At 41.1% G+C, this 13,489-nt stretch overlaps 1 protein-coding gene across 1 annotated transcript in view; it reads right to left on the bottom strand.

Moving 5' to 3' along the window:
* Positions 1–5,700: 5,700 nt before the first annotated feature.
* Positions 5,701–13,489, bottom strand: part of IL12RB2 (interleukin 12 receptor subunit beta 2) — a 77,898-nt gene continuing 70,109 nt past the window's right edge. The window contains exons 15-16 of the mRNA XM_045897442.3: positions 11,605–11,704; positions 5,701–6,605 (exon numbers count right to left, since the gene is read on the bottom strand). Of these exons, the coding sequence (XP_045753398.1) occupies positions 6,063–6,605; positions 11,605–11,704 (643 nt within the window). The 3' untranslated portion in view covers positions 5,701–6,062. The remainder of the gene's footprint in view (positions 6,606–11,604; positions 11,705–13,489) is intronic.

Below are 13,489 nucleotides of genomic sequence, written 5' to 3' on the forward strand. Positions count from 1 at the left end.
ATCTAGTCATAATGACGTTGTAGTACAAGTAGGAGAAAGCCTTTTATTTAAAAGTATTTTACGCAGTGTTGTGGAAAGATGGCAAGTGATCATTTTACTCTCTGTGATGGAATAATGGAAGATTTCTGTTTCTAAATGAAATCTTGCAACACCCTATTTTCAACCTTGAGAGTTTTTGTTTGGGGAAGATTGGGGATGGGGGTCTCCAGGCTCCTTGGCTTAGGTGGCACAAGAAATGTGCCCTCAGCCTAACATAGGCCACATTGTCTGCTATGATTGCCATTTTAGCAGGTGAATTGAGATTTTCTTTCATAAAGAATAAGTGTCTTATGTTTCTGGTTTTCATCTGATTTTGAAAGAATGTTTTTGCAGTTTTTTGAACTAGTAAAAGTATTCTGCTATGGGGCGTTCAGGCCTTTTCAGTGACAATTCAGGGCTTTTGAGAACAGTTTATTCTCTGAGGAACTCCCTAATAGTTGTTAGAGTATTTCTTTGGGGTCCTATTATTAACTTATAGGTAGTCAAATTGACAAGGAAGGGTATTTTGAGCCTCACCTCACATTCTTTTGCCTAGGGCAAGGCCAGGGTCTCTTACGGAAGAATTATTTAAATTTGTGGAAATTAAAAAAAGGCATGAATTGACTTAAAGGGAACCCATGACAGCACATAAGTTTGTATGTCTCTTACAAATGTGATTGAAATCTCAGCAGATCCAATTAACACTAGTTTTGCTGCTATAAATAAATGATCAGTAGCAAAATGTGGAACCAATTACCACAGAATGGAGGAAGGGCATTTATGTTTCAATAATTCACATTCACAACAAAATTAAGTCAAATGCAACCCCAAGAAAGCCTTCATATATGGAAAAAAAAATAGATAAGTTGGGTGGGGTAATAGCTGTTTTTTAATTAAAGAGAAAACACATTGCTCTGGTTGTTTTTCTATTTAGAAGGCATAATGTTCTTACAGCTTTAAATACTCAATTTATCAATTCTTTAAAATAATGGACTTTACTGGGAGTGTTACTTTCTGTGGCCTACCTGTGCCTTCTATTATAGGATTTAGATTAGCTGGGTGGGTAGATTTGCAAATTCAGGAGTGCCAGATTTTTTCTGGTCATTAAAGCTTTACCATGGTTTTAGGTAGATTTCTCAAGAACCAATAATCTAGAACTTCAAAAGTATAGAAATGCCATTTTTTGGTTACCTAGTAAAAATAGGCATCGAAGATTTTTATGGAATTAACAGTCAACTACAGTCAGAACCCCAGTTGATGTAAATTAGTAGAGCAGTCTTGCATAGGAAGGAATTAAAGTTTATGCTCTGAAACAAGACTGCCCAGTATTACGTACTAGTTACGTGACTTAGTTTGTATCTGTTTCCCCACCTCTGTAGTCAGCACTGCATTACACCCTTCAAAACTGCATGTACTAAGGACTGTATTATGTGTTATTGATCATTATTCCTGTTAAAATGGGGGATTTGGGAAAAATAGGCTTGTGATACAAACTTTGTATTTTCAAGATCCATCGTTTAAGTTATTACCCTAAAATCTGCAACCCCCACCCTCACCAAGTGTGTCATATACTTTGCCTTTTTTACTTTTCTGCTATACCCTCTGACAGGAGTACTATTGGTCAGTGAAAGTGCCAGACACGGTGGAGGATGAAAGCGGCATGGGCTTAAAGAAAGTGCTCAGCTCAGTAGGGTCTGTCTCTAGATCCACTGTTTCAAGTCTTCGGAAAGAAATTGGTAATACTTCATATTTTATTGACTTTATCCAATTATAAAAGTAATGAGTATTTGGTGAAAAGGATGCAAAAATGTAATTTAAAAACCTATGGCTGGAGATAACCATTAGCAGTTTGGTGTATATTCTTCCAGGATTGTTTTTTGTTTTTGTTTTTGCATTGATTTTATAAAAGTGAGATGATTCTATTCAGCCTTTTGTAACTGACCATTTCCATGTCAAATATTGTTATACTTTTATAAAGACTGTATAGTATGCTTTTCAGCAATTCTAAAATCCATTCCAATTTCAGGCATGTTAAAATGGTGGTGGTGGGGGGGGACGTTCATCATAGAAATTGATGGAATATTACAGTTTAATTTTCCTGCTCAGAACATAAAGTAATGGTGTGTCCTAAAACTGGTGGAATCAGATTCCATGAAACTTGAGTGTTTCATTATATGGATTATGCTATAACCAGGTCTCTACTGAAGGGCATTTAGGCCCCCTCTCCATTTTAATCTATGCTGTGATCAGTCCTTTATCCAGTGGAGTTACTTATCCAACTGCCTCCAGAAAGGAGCCAGCTAACATTCCTGGTTGTGAGCACCAGTTTCTCTGATTAATACTGGCTAATTTTTCCCTTGATTTTGCTAATTTGGTAAGTGAAAAATGGTATTTAACTTTCATTTCTTTGATTACAGGTGATTGTTTCTTTCATGTTTCTTGGGCAGTTACATGTATTGTGAGTTGGTCCAGTCCATTTTTCTTTAGTGTTGGCTTTTATCATACTGATCTCTTAAGGGCACCTAAGTTAGTTATTTTGGGCATATATTGCAAATATTTTTATCTAACTTAGTGTATGTGTTTTGCAAAGTTTATTATTGGAGATTTATTCTCATTTAGGCTGTGATGTAAAGATCTCTTTTCCGTTGACAGCCAATTGATTGTGTATCTTTTATTAGTGGAAAGGAGATCTTTCTGATCTCTAGTTATGCTAGAGAAGTGACTTCAGAGTTCACTTAGCCTTTCATAGGGTGGATAATATGAATGTCCAGGAGTCCTTCACATTGGGAAGAGAAAAATGGGGTTCTTTTGGAGGGTTTGAGCTGCAATATTGGAACAGATCACAACTGTATCAGATGAAGGAAAAAGAGGCTAATGGAGAAAAACCAAGAATCAAACATAAGGGATTGACTAGAATAGAATGTGCCTAGCTTGGCATGTCTTTCACTGGCCTCGGCCTTGGTGAGTTGCAGCTGTGGGCTATTAATGGAAGCTGAGAAATTAGGACAGAATGGAAGGGAAAAGTCAGTAAAGGGAAAGAACTAGATAACACTAGTTAGACTTTATTGCCAAAAAAGAAGACAGAGGCCCAGGAAATAAAATCTCTGGCTTCTGAGAAAGGGGACCCTTTCAAGAGGCAATTTAAGATACGGATCTCTACACAAGAGTTAGTGGTGGAGAGTCCCATGAATCCACTAAGAGTGAACTTGGACTCTATTTGTAGTATCTAGGTCTCAGAGAATAAGGAATTTGATGTGTTTCAATAGAACAGAAATTTCTGGGTTGACTTTGGGATGTACAGAAGGAGTGAGGATTAAAATCATAGCTAAGTATCCTGAGTAATAAAAACTGGGCATATGAATATTCATGAGCCTCATCTAGTCCTGGTTAAAGGAGGCAACCTGATTCGGTATTTTGACTGCATCTGCAGGATGAGGGGATTGTGAAAACTACTTGGCAAGGGCAGAACAAGGTTACCCGTCCTCTGTTCTTCATGAAAAGAGGATATTTTATGTGGCAGAGTGGAGTAACTAATGCCCAAAGAGGTCTTTAAAATAAGAGCTACTGCTACATGTATTATATAGCAATGTTGTTAGTGACAGTAGGGTAGGAGTTGGGAATGAAAAACAAATACTCAGTTGTCCCAATAAAGAGGAAGCAGGCACAACTAGACTGGCTTCTGGAACAGAAGGAACAAGTGAAAGCAGTGGCAGGTGATCGTTCTTACTTTTTATTGATAGCCTACTATGAACGAGGCATGGTGCTGAGGAAGCAGATTACCATCGTTCCTGCTTTCATGTTATTTACAGTCCAGTAGAGGAAGTAAGTGGTATGGGCATCATGCTTAGGGAAGCATTGAGAGGGTGAGACCTCTGTGGTCTTAGAAGGAGCCTTTAGAGGTCAAGGAAGTCTCTCTTAATTTTTTTTTACTTTTTAGGAAAACAAATGCAGTTATCACCTGGAGACAGGAAAGGGTCTAGGGGGTAATAAGGAGATTGGAGCTGGGTGTTGGGTCCAAGTGGGGAGGGGATGAATGACTTAAGATGGATATCAGGCAATCAAAAGAAAATCAGAGATAGGCAATGCAGGTATTTCAAGAAGAGAAGTTGGCTCCCATTGTCAAGAGGCGATAAGTTAGCCAGCTTCTGAGGAGGTGGCCTTGTCTTTTACGACCCATTGTAAACAGTCAAACATGGGACACCACATCCTGGGTATAGACAAGCTAACACTGAATCTGCTGAGATGCAAGAAACCATGTGCGAGGGTGCTGCTTAGCACCTAAATAGAGTAGAATAGAGATGTAAGGAAGGAACTTAAGCTTTTCAAAGAAAGCCTGAAGAAACTAAGTATGTTCGAAGAACAGGGAGCATAGATAAAGAATTAAACATGAATAAGCGGAGCAAATGTTCATGATTTCAATTTCTAGAGCTCTGAGGGACATCTGGTAAACAAACACTGTCTTGGTGCCAGTGTTTGGGTTGGGGTCAGGGTAGGGGGTAGGCCTGGGGCTTGACAGGGATTTAAGAAGAAGGTTCTTGGACCTTTCATCCTGTTATTTGGGAAGGGCACTACGCATTTTGAAGACTTCCCTACCAGCTTTGCAGAAGGGCCTATAGTGAAGGGATAGAGGCAGTGATGGGGTAGGGGAAGGTGATAAGCCAGGGGCCACAGCTTTAAATGAGTAAAACATGTATCATGTTCCAAGTTCTCATGCTGAGGAAAAGAGAAGTATCTTTTAGGCTCAACTTGAGCTGTCTGAGGACCAGCTCAGAGTCTTCCTGAGGAAGGAAAAACAGGATGCCCTGGGGAGAAGGGGATGACACAAGTGTAACCTTAATGATTTGGGTCTTAGACCCTGAGACATCCCTGATCCTGAAGGCAACAGCTGCTGCAGCAGAAGGAAGAAGAAACAAGGTGTCAGCCTTTGGCCCACTACTTTCCAAGATACTGGATTGCAGAGAGGGGAAGCTTGGCCCAGGGTCTTAATGGCAGGTTTATGGTAACTTTCCACCATCAAGCTGCTCTTGATTCACTGAAAGAGGGTGAAGATAAAATAAAACAATAGGAAAAAGGTACATTTGTGTAGGCTTTCACAAGGACAGTCATGACCATCGAGGAGGGCGGGGGGCTTTTATATTGGTGTTCACCAGGGTCTTCTATGTCTTCTCTGTAAAACTGGGTTGATCTGTTTTGAAAACTCTATAATGCTTACTAGTGTATCCGTCATTTAGATCTGTGCCCTCCAATACAGTAGCTACTAGCCATGTGTGACTAATTACAATTAAAATCCATTTACTCCCTCAGTCCTACTACACACATTCCAAAGTGGTCAGTAGCCAATGTGGTTCATATCTACTGCACTGAACAGTGAAGATATATAAACATTTCTACCTTAGGCCTATTGAATGCTACTGACCTAGGTGTATGACCTGCACGAATAGTCCCCTGGACTATTAGTGATTGCTAGTAAGAGCTTTGGTTTCTACTCTACCCTTTTGCTTTACTGGCCAACAGAGCCAAGAAAGTTGCAGGAACCCAGATTGCAGTCTAGGTACACATGGTGTACAGGTGACCATTGGACAACATGAATTTGAACTGTGTGGGTCTATTTAGGTGGATTTTCTTCAGTGAATACAGTACTATAAATACATTTTCCATATGATTTTCTTAACATTTTCTCTAGCTTTATTGTAAGAATATAGTATATAATACACAAAATATGTTATCAATAAGAGTGGTCACCAGGCCAACAGTTAACTTTCTGGAGAGTAAAAAAAATATATATATATACTGATTTAAGCCTGTGCCGCTAACCCTCACACTGTTCAAGGGTTAACCATAATCCTAAGGCTCTGGAGAAGGCAAGACGAGGTATCTGGGTTAAGGCCAATTCTCAGTTCCCAAGATTGACCCTGAACTGCTTGTCTGCCCTCTAGTAGCAAACCTGATGGCAGCACCCAGAAGTATTGACCACTGGAGCAGGAGGCTGGGGAGGTGGGACACATTGGGGACTGGGGACACATTGACTTTCCAAGCTTTACCACTTACAGCATGAGGGAGCTGCACCCCATCTTTAACCGATCCAGAGTCAGCTTCTTATCACAGGAGAAGGTGAGCGGGTGAAGGGAACTTGAAGGGAAAACAGAAAGAGAGATGTGCTGAGTCTCTAGTTCTTCCAGAGGGTCAGTTACAGGAACCTCATGTGAAGGGAGATACTGTATGTTGGAGGGTAAGTATCCCTCATGGGTGGGAAGGTAGTCCACTGGAAGGACTGTCAAGGGGTTGGCTAGGTGTCCTGGCTTTGAGTCAGGGCCCCTGCTCCCCAGCATCTTGTACAGATCCACTAGTTGTCCTGTCTCTGCTATAAGAGCTTTTGAAGGTGGTAGGCTTGAGGCACTGTACCCTGTGTCTTCCTCAGAGGTATAGTGACCTTGGACTCCTTGTCCCTTGTCTGGCCAGTTGGGGTGATAGGGATGTCTGAAGGCTGGGGTCACTTGATGAAGGACTTCGGTGATGACCAGGGTCTCAGGTTCTTCAGGATTGGGCCAGTCTGTCAGGAGCCTGTCCGAGGCCAGCTGCGTCTTCTCCTGAGAAAGGGGAGGAAGAGGCTCATACAGCTATGTTACGTAAGTAGCCCTTGACAACGGACTTCTCTGGGGTTATGAAAGGCCTCGCAGCCTACGCTGCCCAGTTGGCTCAAGGTGGGACACTGTGGGCCCTTGACTTTGTGACAGGAGTGAAGCAGTTAACATCGTCAGGGAAGAAGACAGGAGCCAAGGACTCCTGAACCCCCTAGCCAGTGAGTGACTCACTACCCAGCCCAACCTTCAACCAGACTGTTTCTGATGGGTCCAACTGCACTAGCTATTTCTCTAGGATAGAGGGCACAGTAGGTTCAAAGGGAAGGCTGGGCTTGCTCCTGTCTGGGGGAAGAGGCAGGGAAGACTCAAAATGTCACACTGGAGCTGAATCTTGAAAGAGATGCTTTCCAAGTAAGGAGGTAATGGGCCAGGAGGACTGGTCTGTTCTGGAACCTGCTAGTTCTTTCTTTTGCCAGGTGAACTGAGGTTTCAGAAATCTGAGGCCATATGATGAAGAGGTTTTTAAGGGATGCTAATGAGTTTGGGCTTTGATTAAAGGTGCAGGGTAAACTGGAAACTGGAGTAACTTGGAAAAATGTTCATTTCTTTTTTCCCCTATGGCTAATTTTGTCTGTTACTTCTCTGCCTTCTCTTTGTCAATATCACATCAGTTACTAGCTCTTCAATGTCCTAATTCTTCCTTTCCCAAATTATGAATTCCTGAGTCCCAAGTCCAAGCACTTTGTTATTTTTCTTTCTAGGTTTTATTGGGCTCTACCTACCCCTCAAAACTATCTTTCACACTGACTGCTTGATCTTTCTAAAGCAGAGTTCCAAAGCCTTCATCAACTCAGACTTAGTATCTGCAGTGAAGCTTCTAGCCCTTAGTGGGGTAGTCAGGTTCCTGCACCTTCTTCTACCTCCCCCTTTGTCCATTCAGAAACTACGTCAGGCACACCATCCTGGTCTTTTTAAAACCATTTTTCTCAGTGCCACCCCCACGCTGGTGCTTCCACTGCCAGCTGCTACCCTGCTTTTGTTTGCTGCACCATTTCCTGCTTGATGCCCTTCCTCTCTCATGAAGCCCCTCCTGATTGTTTCCTGCACTGGACTCCTACAACAGCAAAGAAATCACCGTCAGGTTCTTGGCACATGATGTTTTATACTGTCACTTTTTCTTCTTTTTTAACATGCCCATAAACCATCTAAAAACAGGGATCATTCATGCCTTAAGAGTGGAGGAGGAGGACAAAAAATAGCCTTGGGACAGGGGAAACCGTGAGGACTAGTCCCAACTCTGACACTCTACAGCTTGGGCAAATTCCATCAACCTCTCCGGCCTTTGGTTCCCTCATCTGTCAGATGCCAAGTTGTGTTAAGAGTGCTTAGGCCTGGATCGGCCTCTCATGTCCCCTTCTTTCCTTGAGCATGGCATGCATCCAACAAGTGAATGATGGTGCTGTCTCAGGACAGACTTCCGCAAAGGCCACTGACAAGCTAGAGGGTAAGTGTGTGTTTCCTTCTTGGGAGTGTGCTCCTTTCTGATCATTACCCAAAACTGGCAGTGGCACAATGGTCTGGCTTGGTAGATGGCCTTCAGCTCTGGGAAGCAGAGCTGACAAAGCACTGTTAGAGAGACTATATAGGATGCAGAAATGGTTTGTTTTTTTCTTAAGGTGAGGCATTTGCTATGCCTTCTTGAAGGCTTTGACAGTATTGATAGAGCCTGCTCCTCAGAGTTGTACAAAGTAGGCCCTCTGGCTAACAAGACCTGGAACCACTATTCGTTCAGGTACCTCGTGGACATGGTTTAGTTTCTACAAGCTCAAAATGGAGAATGTCCCAGTGATCCCCTTTATGATTTGGCCTTTTCTCTAGAGCTTGAAGACCTGTTATATTTTAGCCACATCTTAAAAAGTAAAGGGGGATCTAAGGCCTGGAAACTCAAAAGAATTCTGAGAATTTTGTTGGAGGTGAAAGAACACTGTGTTTGCCTCAGCCTATGACCAGGAGAGCAGTTTGGGTCTTTAACAAAACAGTCCACCCACGTCAGGGGTCAAGTGACATGGTGTTCTGAGGCTACCTCAAGGCCATCATCAGAGATGCCATATTTAAGCTAAATTTTATTTTCTAACTTACTGGTTATTTTTGCAAAAGATATGTATGCACATAGTTTTGTAAAAAAATTTAAAAGTTTAAATAGACTTTGTAATGAAAATTAAGTGACCCTCTTACCTCCAACCTGCTACCCAAAGGCAACCAACATTATCAGTTTCATATGTAGGCTTCCAGAAATATCCTGTACACAGGCTGCAGTTGTGTGTGTGTATATAAAATCTCCTTTTTATACAAATGAGAACCCATTTCAGACAACTGTTACAAACTGTTTTTTTTCACCTTCAAATATCTTAGGGATTTCTAGACATGTAGATCTCTCTCTTTTTTTAGTAGTTGCTTAATATGGATGTACCCACGTTTAATCTGCTCCCCTGGTGGAAGGCTATATTATGCCCAATTTTTTGGCTTCTATTTATAATGCTACAATGAACATACACTATACAACTCTGGACAAATGGATGGCAATTTCTGTTATCTTTTCCCTGTGTTACTGTCCTAACCCTTGTGTGTGTGTCTTAGCATTTCTTCTAGGTTTTTACAGCCTTCATAAGCCCTGCATACCTCTGTTTCTCCTCATGCCCAAGCAGAGGCAAACAGAGACCATGACGCCAAAGCTACAGGTTTGGAAGCCAGGTGTCCAGGACTGACCCAGAGATGCTTCCCACCATGCTATTTCAGGCTCTTAGGACATGGGACTGTGGAATCTCAGCATTGGAAGAGATCTTGAAGCTCAGCTGATGCAGCTTCTGGTACTTGAATCCTCCCTGACACCAGCAGTAGCATCCTTATCGAGTGCATGCCCAAGTGAGAGCCCAGCGTGGGAATACCTTTTCAGTTAGCCTGTTCAGCTCAGAGGTGTTGACTGCTAGAAACATTGCCCTCACCCTATGCTTAAAGATCTTTTAGAGAATATAATGGCAGATAGCACATCCTACTTGTATGTGAATCCAGGATCCACCATTTACTAGCCAACTAGTGTTGGGCAAGTTATTTAGTTCCTCTGTGCCTCAGTTTTCTCATCTGAGAAATGAGGATAACAATAGTATAACCTCATAAAGCTGTTGTATGGATTAGATTTTAATGCATCAAAGAGGTTTTTTTAAAGTGCCTGGCACAGAAAAGCTATATAGCTGTAGATCTACCTCTATATCTATTTATCTGTCTATCTACCTATCTATCTATATATGGCTATAGATATACTTCATTTTATCATGCTTGGCTTTATTGCACTTTGCAGATACTGTGTTTTTTTACAAAGTGAAGGTTTCTGGCAGCCCTGCTTCAAACAAGTCTGCTGGCATCATGTTTCCAACAGCACTTGTTCACTTTGTGTCCCTGTGTTACATTTTGGTAATTCTTGCAACATTTCAAACTCTTTCATTATTATATTTGTTATGGTGATTTATGATCAGTGATTATGACTCGCAGAAAGCACAAATGAGGATTAGCATTTTTTAGTAATAAAGTATTTTTAAATTAAGGTATGTATATTGTGTTTTTAGACAATGCACTGCACACTTAATAGACTGTAGTATAGTATAAACATAACTTTTATGGGAAACCTAAAAATTCTTTTGACTTTATTACAATATTTGCTTTATTGCAGTGGTTTAAAACCAAACCAATAAATCTGAGGTATGCCTGTATATATGTATATATAAACATATGAATATATTATTTAATAATACAATTATATACTATTATGTATAATTATCATGTATATGACATATAATACATATAATTAAATATATGTCTACATATATAAAAGCTACTGTTGCTATTATTGTTCTTGCTATTGTAACTTAACAGGGCCAAAATCCCTCAATAGTGAAATATGTCAAGTGTGAGTATTCCTGGGAAGAAAGTGAACCACCTTTGCCTTGTATGACCCACGTGCCTTACATGGCATCTTAATCCTCACACTGGTTTACATGGAAGATACTGTCAATTCCTGTTTTACACAGGGTGAAACTAGGGCTCAGATCATGAGGCAAATTGCCCAAGGGCCATGCACCATAGTAAGTGGCAGAGGTGGGGTTTGCACCCAAACTTTATTTCAAAGGCCCTGACAGCAGTGACTTCAGTTCCCACTGAGCCAGACATGGCTGAAACCTCTCTTCCTGAGCAGGAGCTGGTACCACTGGCTTCTGGCCTGAGAAAGGGTGTGGATGAGAGAATGTGCTATGTAACTGAGGAGAAGAATCTTGGAGGAGAATGGCTACGAGGTGTGAGGAAAAGTGTGGGGCTGCCAGGGTCCTGGGCAATGGGAAGACTATCGGCATACCGCCTTCCTCCTCTTTGCTCCCCTGAAATGCACAGTCTTGCTCCATATTCAGATGCCTCCAACTCCCAGAACCCCCACCTGAGATCCACCGTGAGCTATTCTCACCTCCTCGGGCTGTGCGGCAGTGCCCTTCTCATCCTTTAGTCTCTCCCATCTGCCAGCCGAGCAGCCTCTCCTTCTTTGAAACCTTTTCCTTACACAATGGAATGACTTACTGGCTTCCTGCCAACACCAAAATAGTCTGAGCTCTATTTATCTGTTCCATGCTCAGGACAGGAAATGTCACGGTAAAGCTCCAATTCTCTTGAATTTGGATGAGTCAGGCTAGTGCTCAGCAAATGGCAAAAATACTTGCTTTTTTATTTCTTTTGAAGTTGTTGAGGTGAGGACAGGAATATAAGGCAGAGAGAAGAGTGAAAAGCAATGGGTCTTTTAGTCTTTTGGTCATAAGCTTCAGAAAATTCCTGTGCATGGGAGTGATGACTCAGTAACCTAGCACAGGGGGCTCCACCTGTCCATAGGAACTAAGCACCTTGTAACTAGAGTGGGAAACTTACATCACTGGAATCCAATCAACTCACCAGTAAGGCTTTATAACCTTACCTCCACGATGGGGTATTTCTTGGCCCAGGTGCTGTTCGCTGGGTCTGGAATTTCTTTACTACACCACTGCGGTCTGAGGGCCAAAAGGAGAACAAATGCCCTATAGATAAAACAATGACGTCTGGTTAAATGTGCTCATGGTGGCATGGAAGCATTGATTCTTCGTGCACTGATTTCACTGTAGAGGTGGTTCAGGATAGGGATATGCAAGTGAATACAATAAAAACCCTGAAGGAGAAAGAAGATGCATCATGCAAGGCTAGACTCGTTTTCTGAGAAGTCTGGACAGATGATAGAGTCATGATGCAGCCATTTGGGGTTTACTAAATAAACTGTGAAACTTTTACTCAATGTAATGTTTAGCTGTCCTATCCAGCCATACATTCTATTCCACAAACACTGACTAAACCCCTAATGTGTGATGAGCACATGCCACATACTGGGCATGGAATAGCAAGCAAGAAGAATGGTTCTTATCTGTGGAGAACTTAATATTTAGTTTAATATTAGTGTAATAACAGGTAAACTATTACGGATAAAGTAAAAAAAAAAAAACCTTAAAGAACAAAACAGGATACAAAGGGCATAAGTAGCTTGAACATAACCATGTTTAAAAAAAAATACCTAGAAAAAAAATAGAGAAATAACCCAAACTGTTAACAGTAGTTGGATTCTTTTTTTTTTTTTAAGGACATTTTTTATTTATTTATTTGACAGATAGCACAAGTAGGCAGAGCGGCAGGCAGAGGGAAAGGGAGAAGCAGGCTCTCTGCCGAGCAGGGAGCCCAATGCGGGGGGCTCGATCCCAGGATCCTGGGATCATGAACTGAGCCGAAGGCAGCCACTTAACCGACTGAGCCACCCAGGCGCCCCAACAGTAGTTGTATTTGATAATCAGAAGAAATATGGGTCTTTTTTTTTCTATCATTTCTGGGTTTTTGAAAGTATTTTAAAATGTGTTTATATTACTTTTGTGACATGGAAAGAAAAAAGTCCTAAAAATGTTTCTTATAAATGCATGTGACTTAAATGTTTTATTTTTTAAAAATTCGAAAGTAATATGAAACATTTTTGAAGAATTGGCTTTAATAAATCAGCTTTGATGTTTAATAAGAATGGAAAGCTTCCAGGATGTTTAGCCCTTTGAAGCAAGAGATGTGCCCATGTGACTGGTTTTTCTCCAAACAAGTGTGAGTAGATCATGCAGATGAGGACAGTGCCCAAGGGATGGTGGGCCAATCAAGTGGAAGAAAACTGGGTCCCTAATGACTGTGTGGAGCACAGCTGCCAACCGACCTGGATGACTCACCTCAGGACTGTTCTATGGGAGAGAAATAAACTATTTTATTAAAGCCACATATCTGGGGACTTTTTTTTTTTTTTTAACAAAAAAGCCTTCACCCTGATAATATTTCCCTGAAGATGAATTGTGATCCTGCTTGACTCTATTTGAATTAAACCTTTTCAAAGTCTGCCTAAAGAGAGCCCTGCTTTGAAGTATCTGTCACACATGGGAGCTTCAATAAATGTAAAGCCTTTCAGACAAGTTCAATGGCTAGCAGAATGACTTTGAGCTAGTTTTATTCTGACCTCTTCTCTTAACTTTACACATTTGAAGAAAACTGTGTTGAATAACTCATTAAAAAATTCTCTTTACAAAATACTTGTTTAAAGAAACTGTAGAAAATAGTTAAACAGAACTATAATCACCTGTTATTCTACCCCCTGATATAGCCACCATTAATATTTTGGTGCATATCTTTGGGGTAAAGTGTGTTAATCACTACTCAATACTCCTTTACCCTCTTCCTTAGGAAGAGGACCTTGATTTACTGGGATGACAATGAGCCCAGATGTCAGACCACAATTTTAAGTCTCCCTTGCC

This window comes from Mirounga angustirostris, unplaced genomic scaffold, assembly GCF_029215605.1.
Source record: "Mirounga angustirostris isolate CCGP_5_RB_7025 unplaced genomic scaffold, mMirAng1.0.hap1 SCAF_4, whole genome shotgun sequence".
In the NCBI taxonomy this organism is placed as follows: domain Eukaryota; kingdom Metazoa; phylum Chordata; class Mammalia; order Carnivora; family Phocidae; genus Mirounga; species Mirounga angustirostris.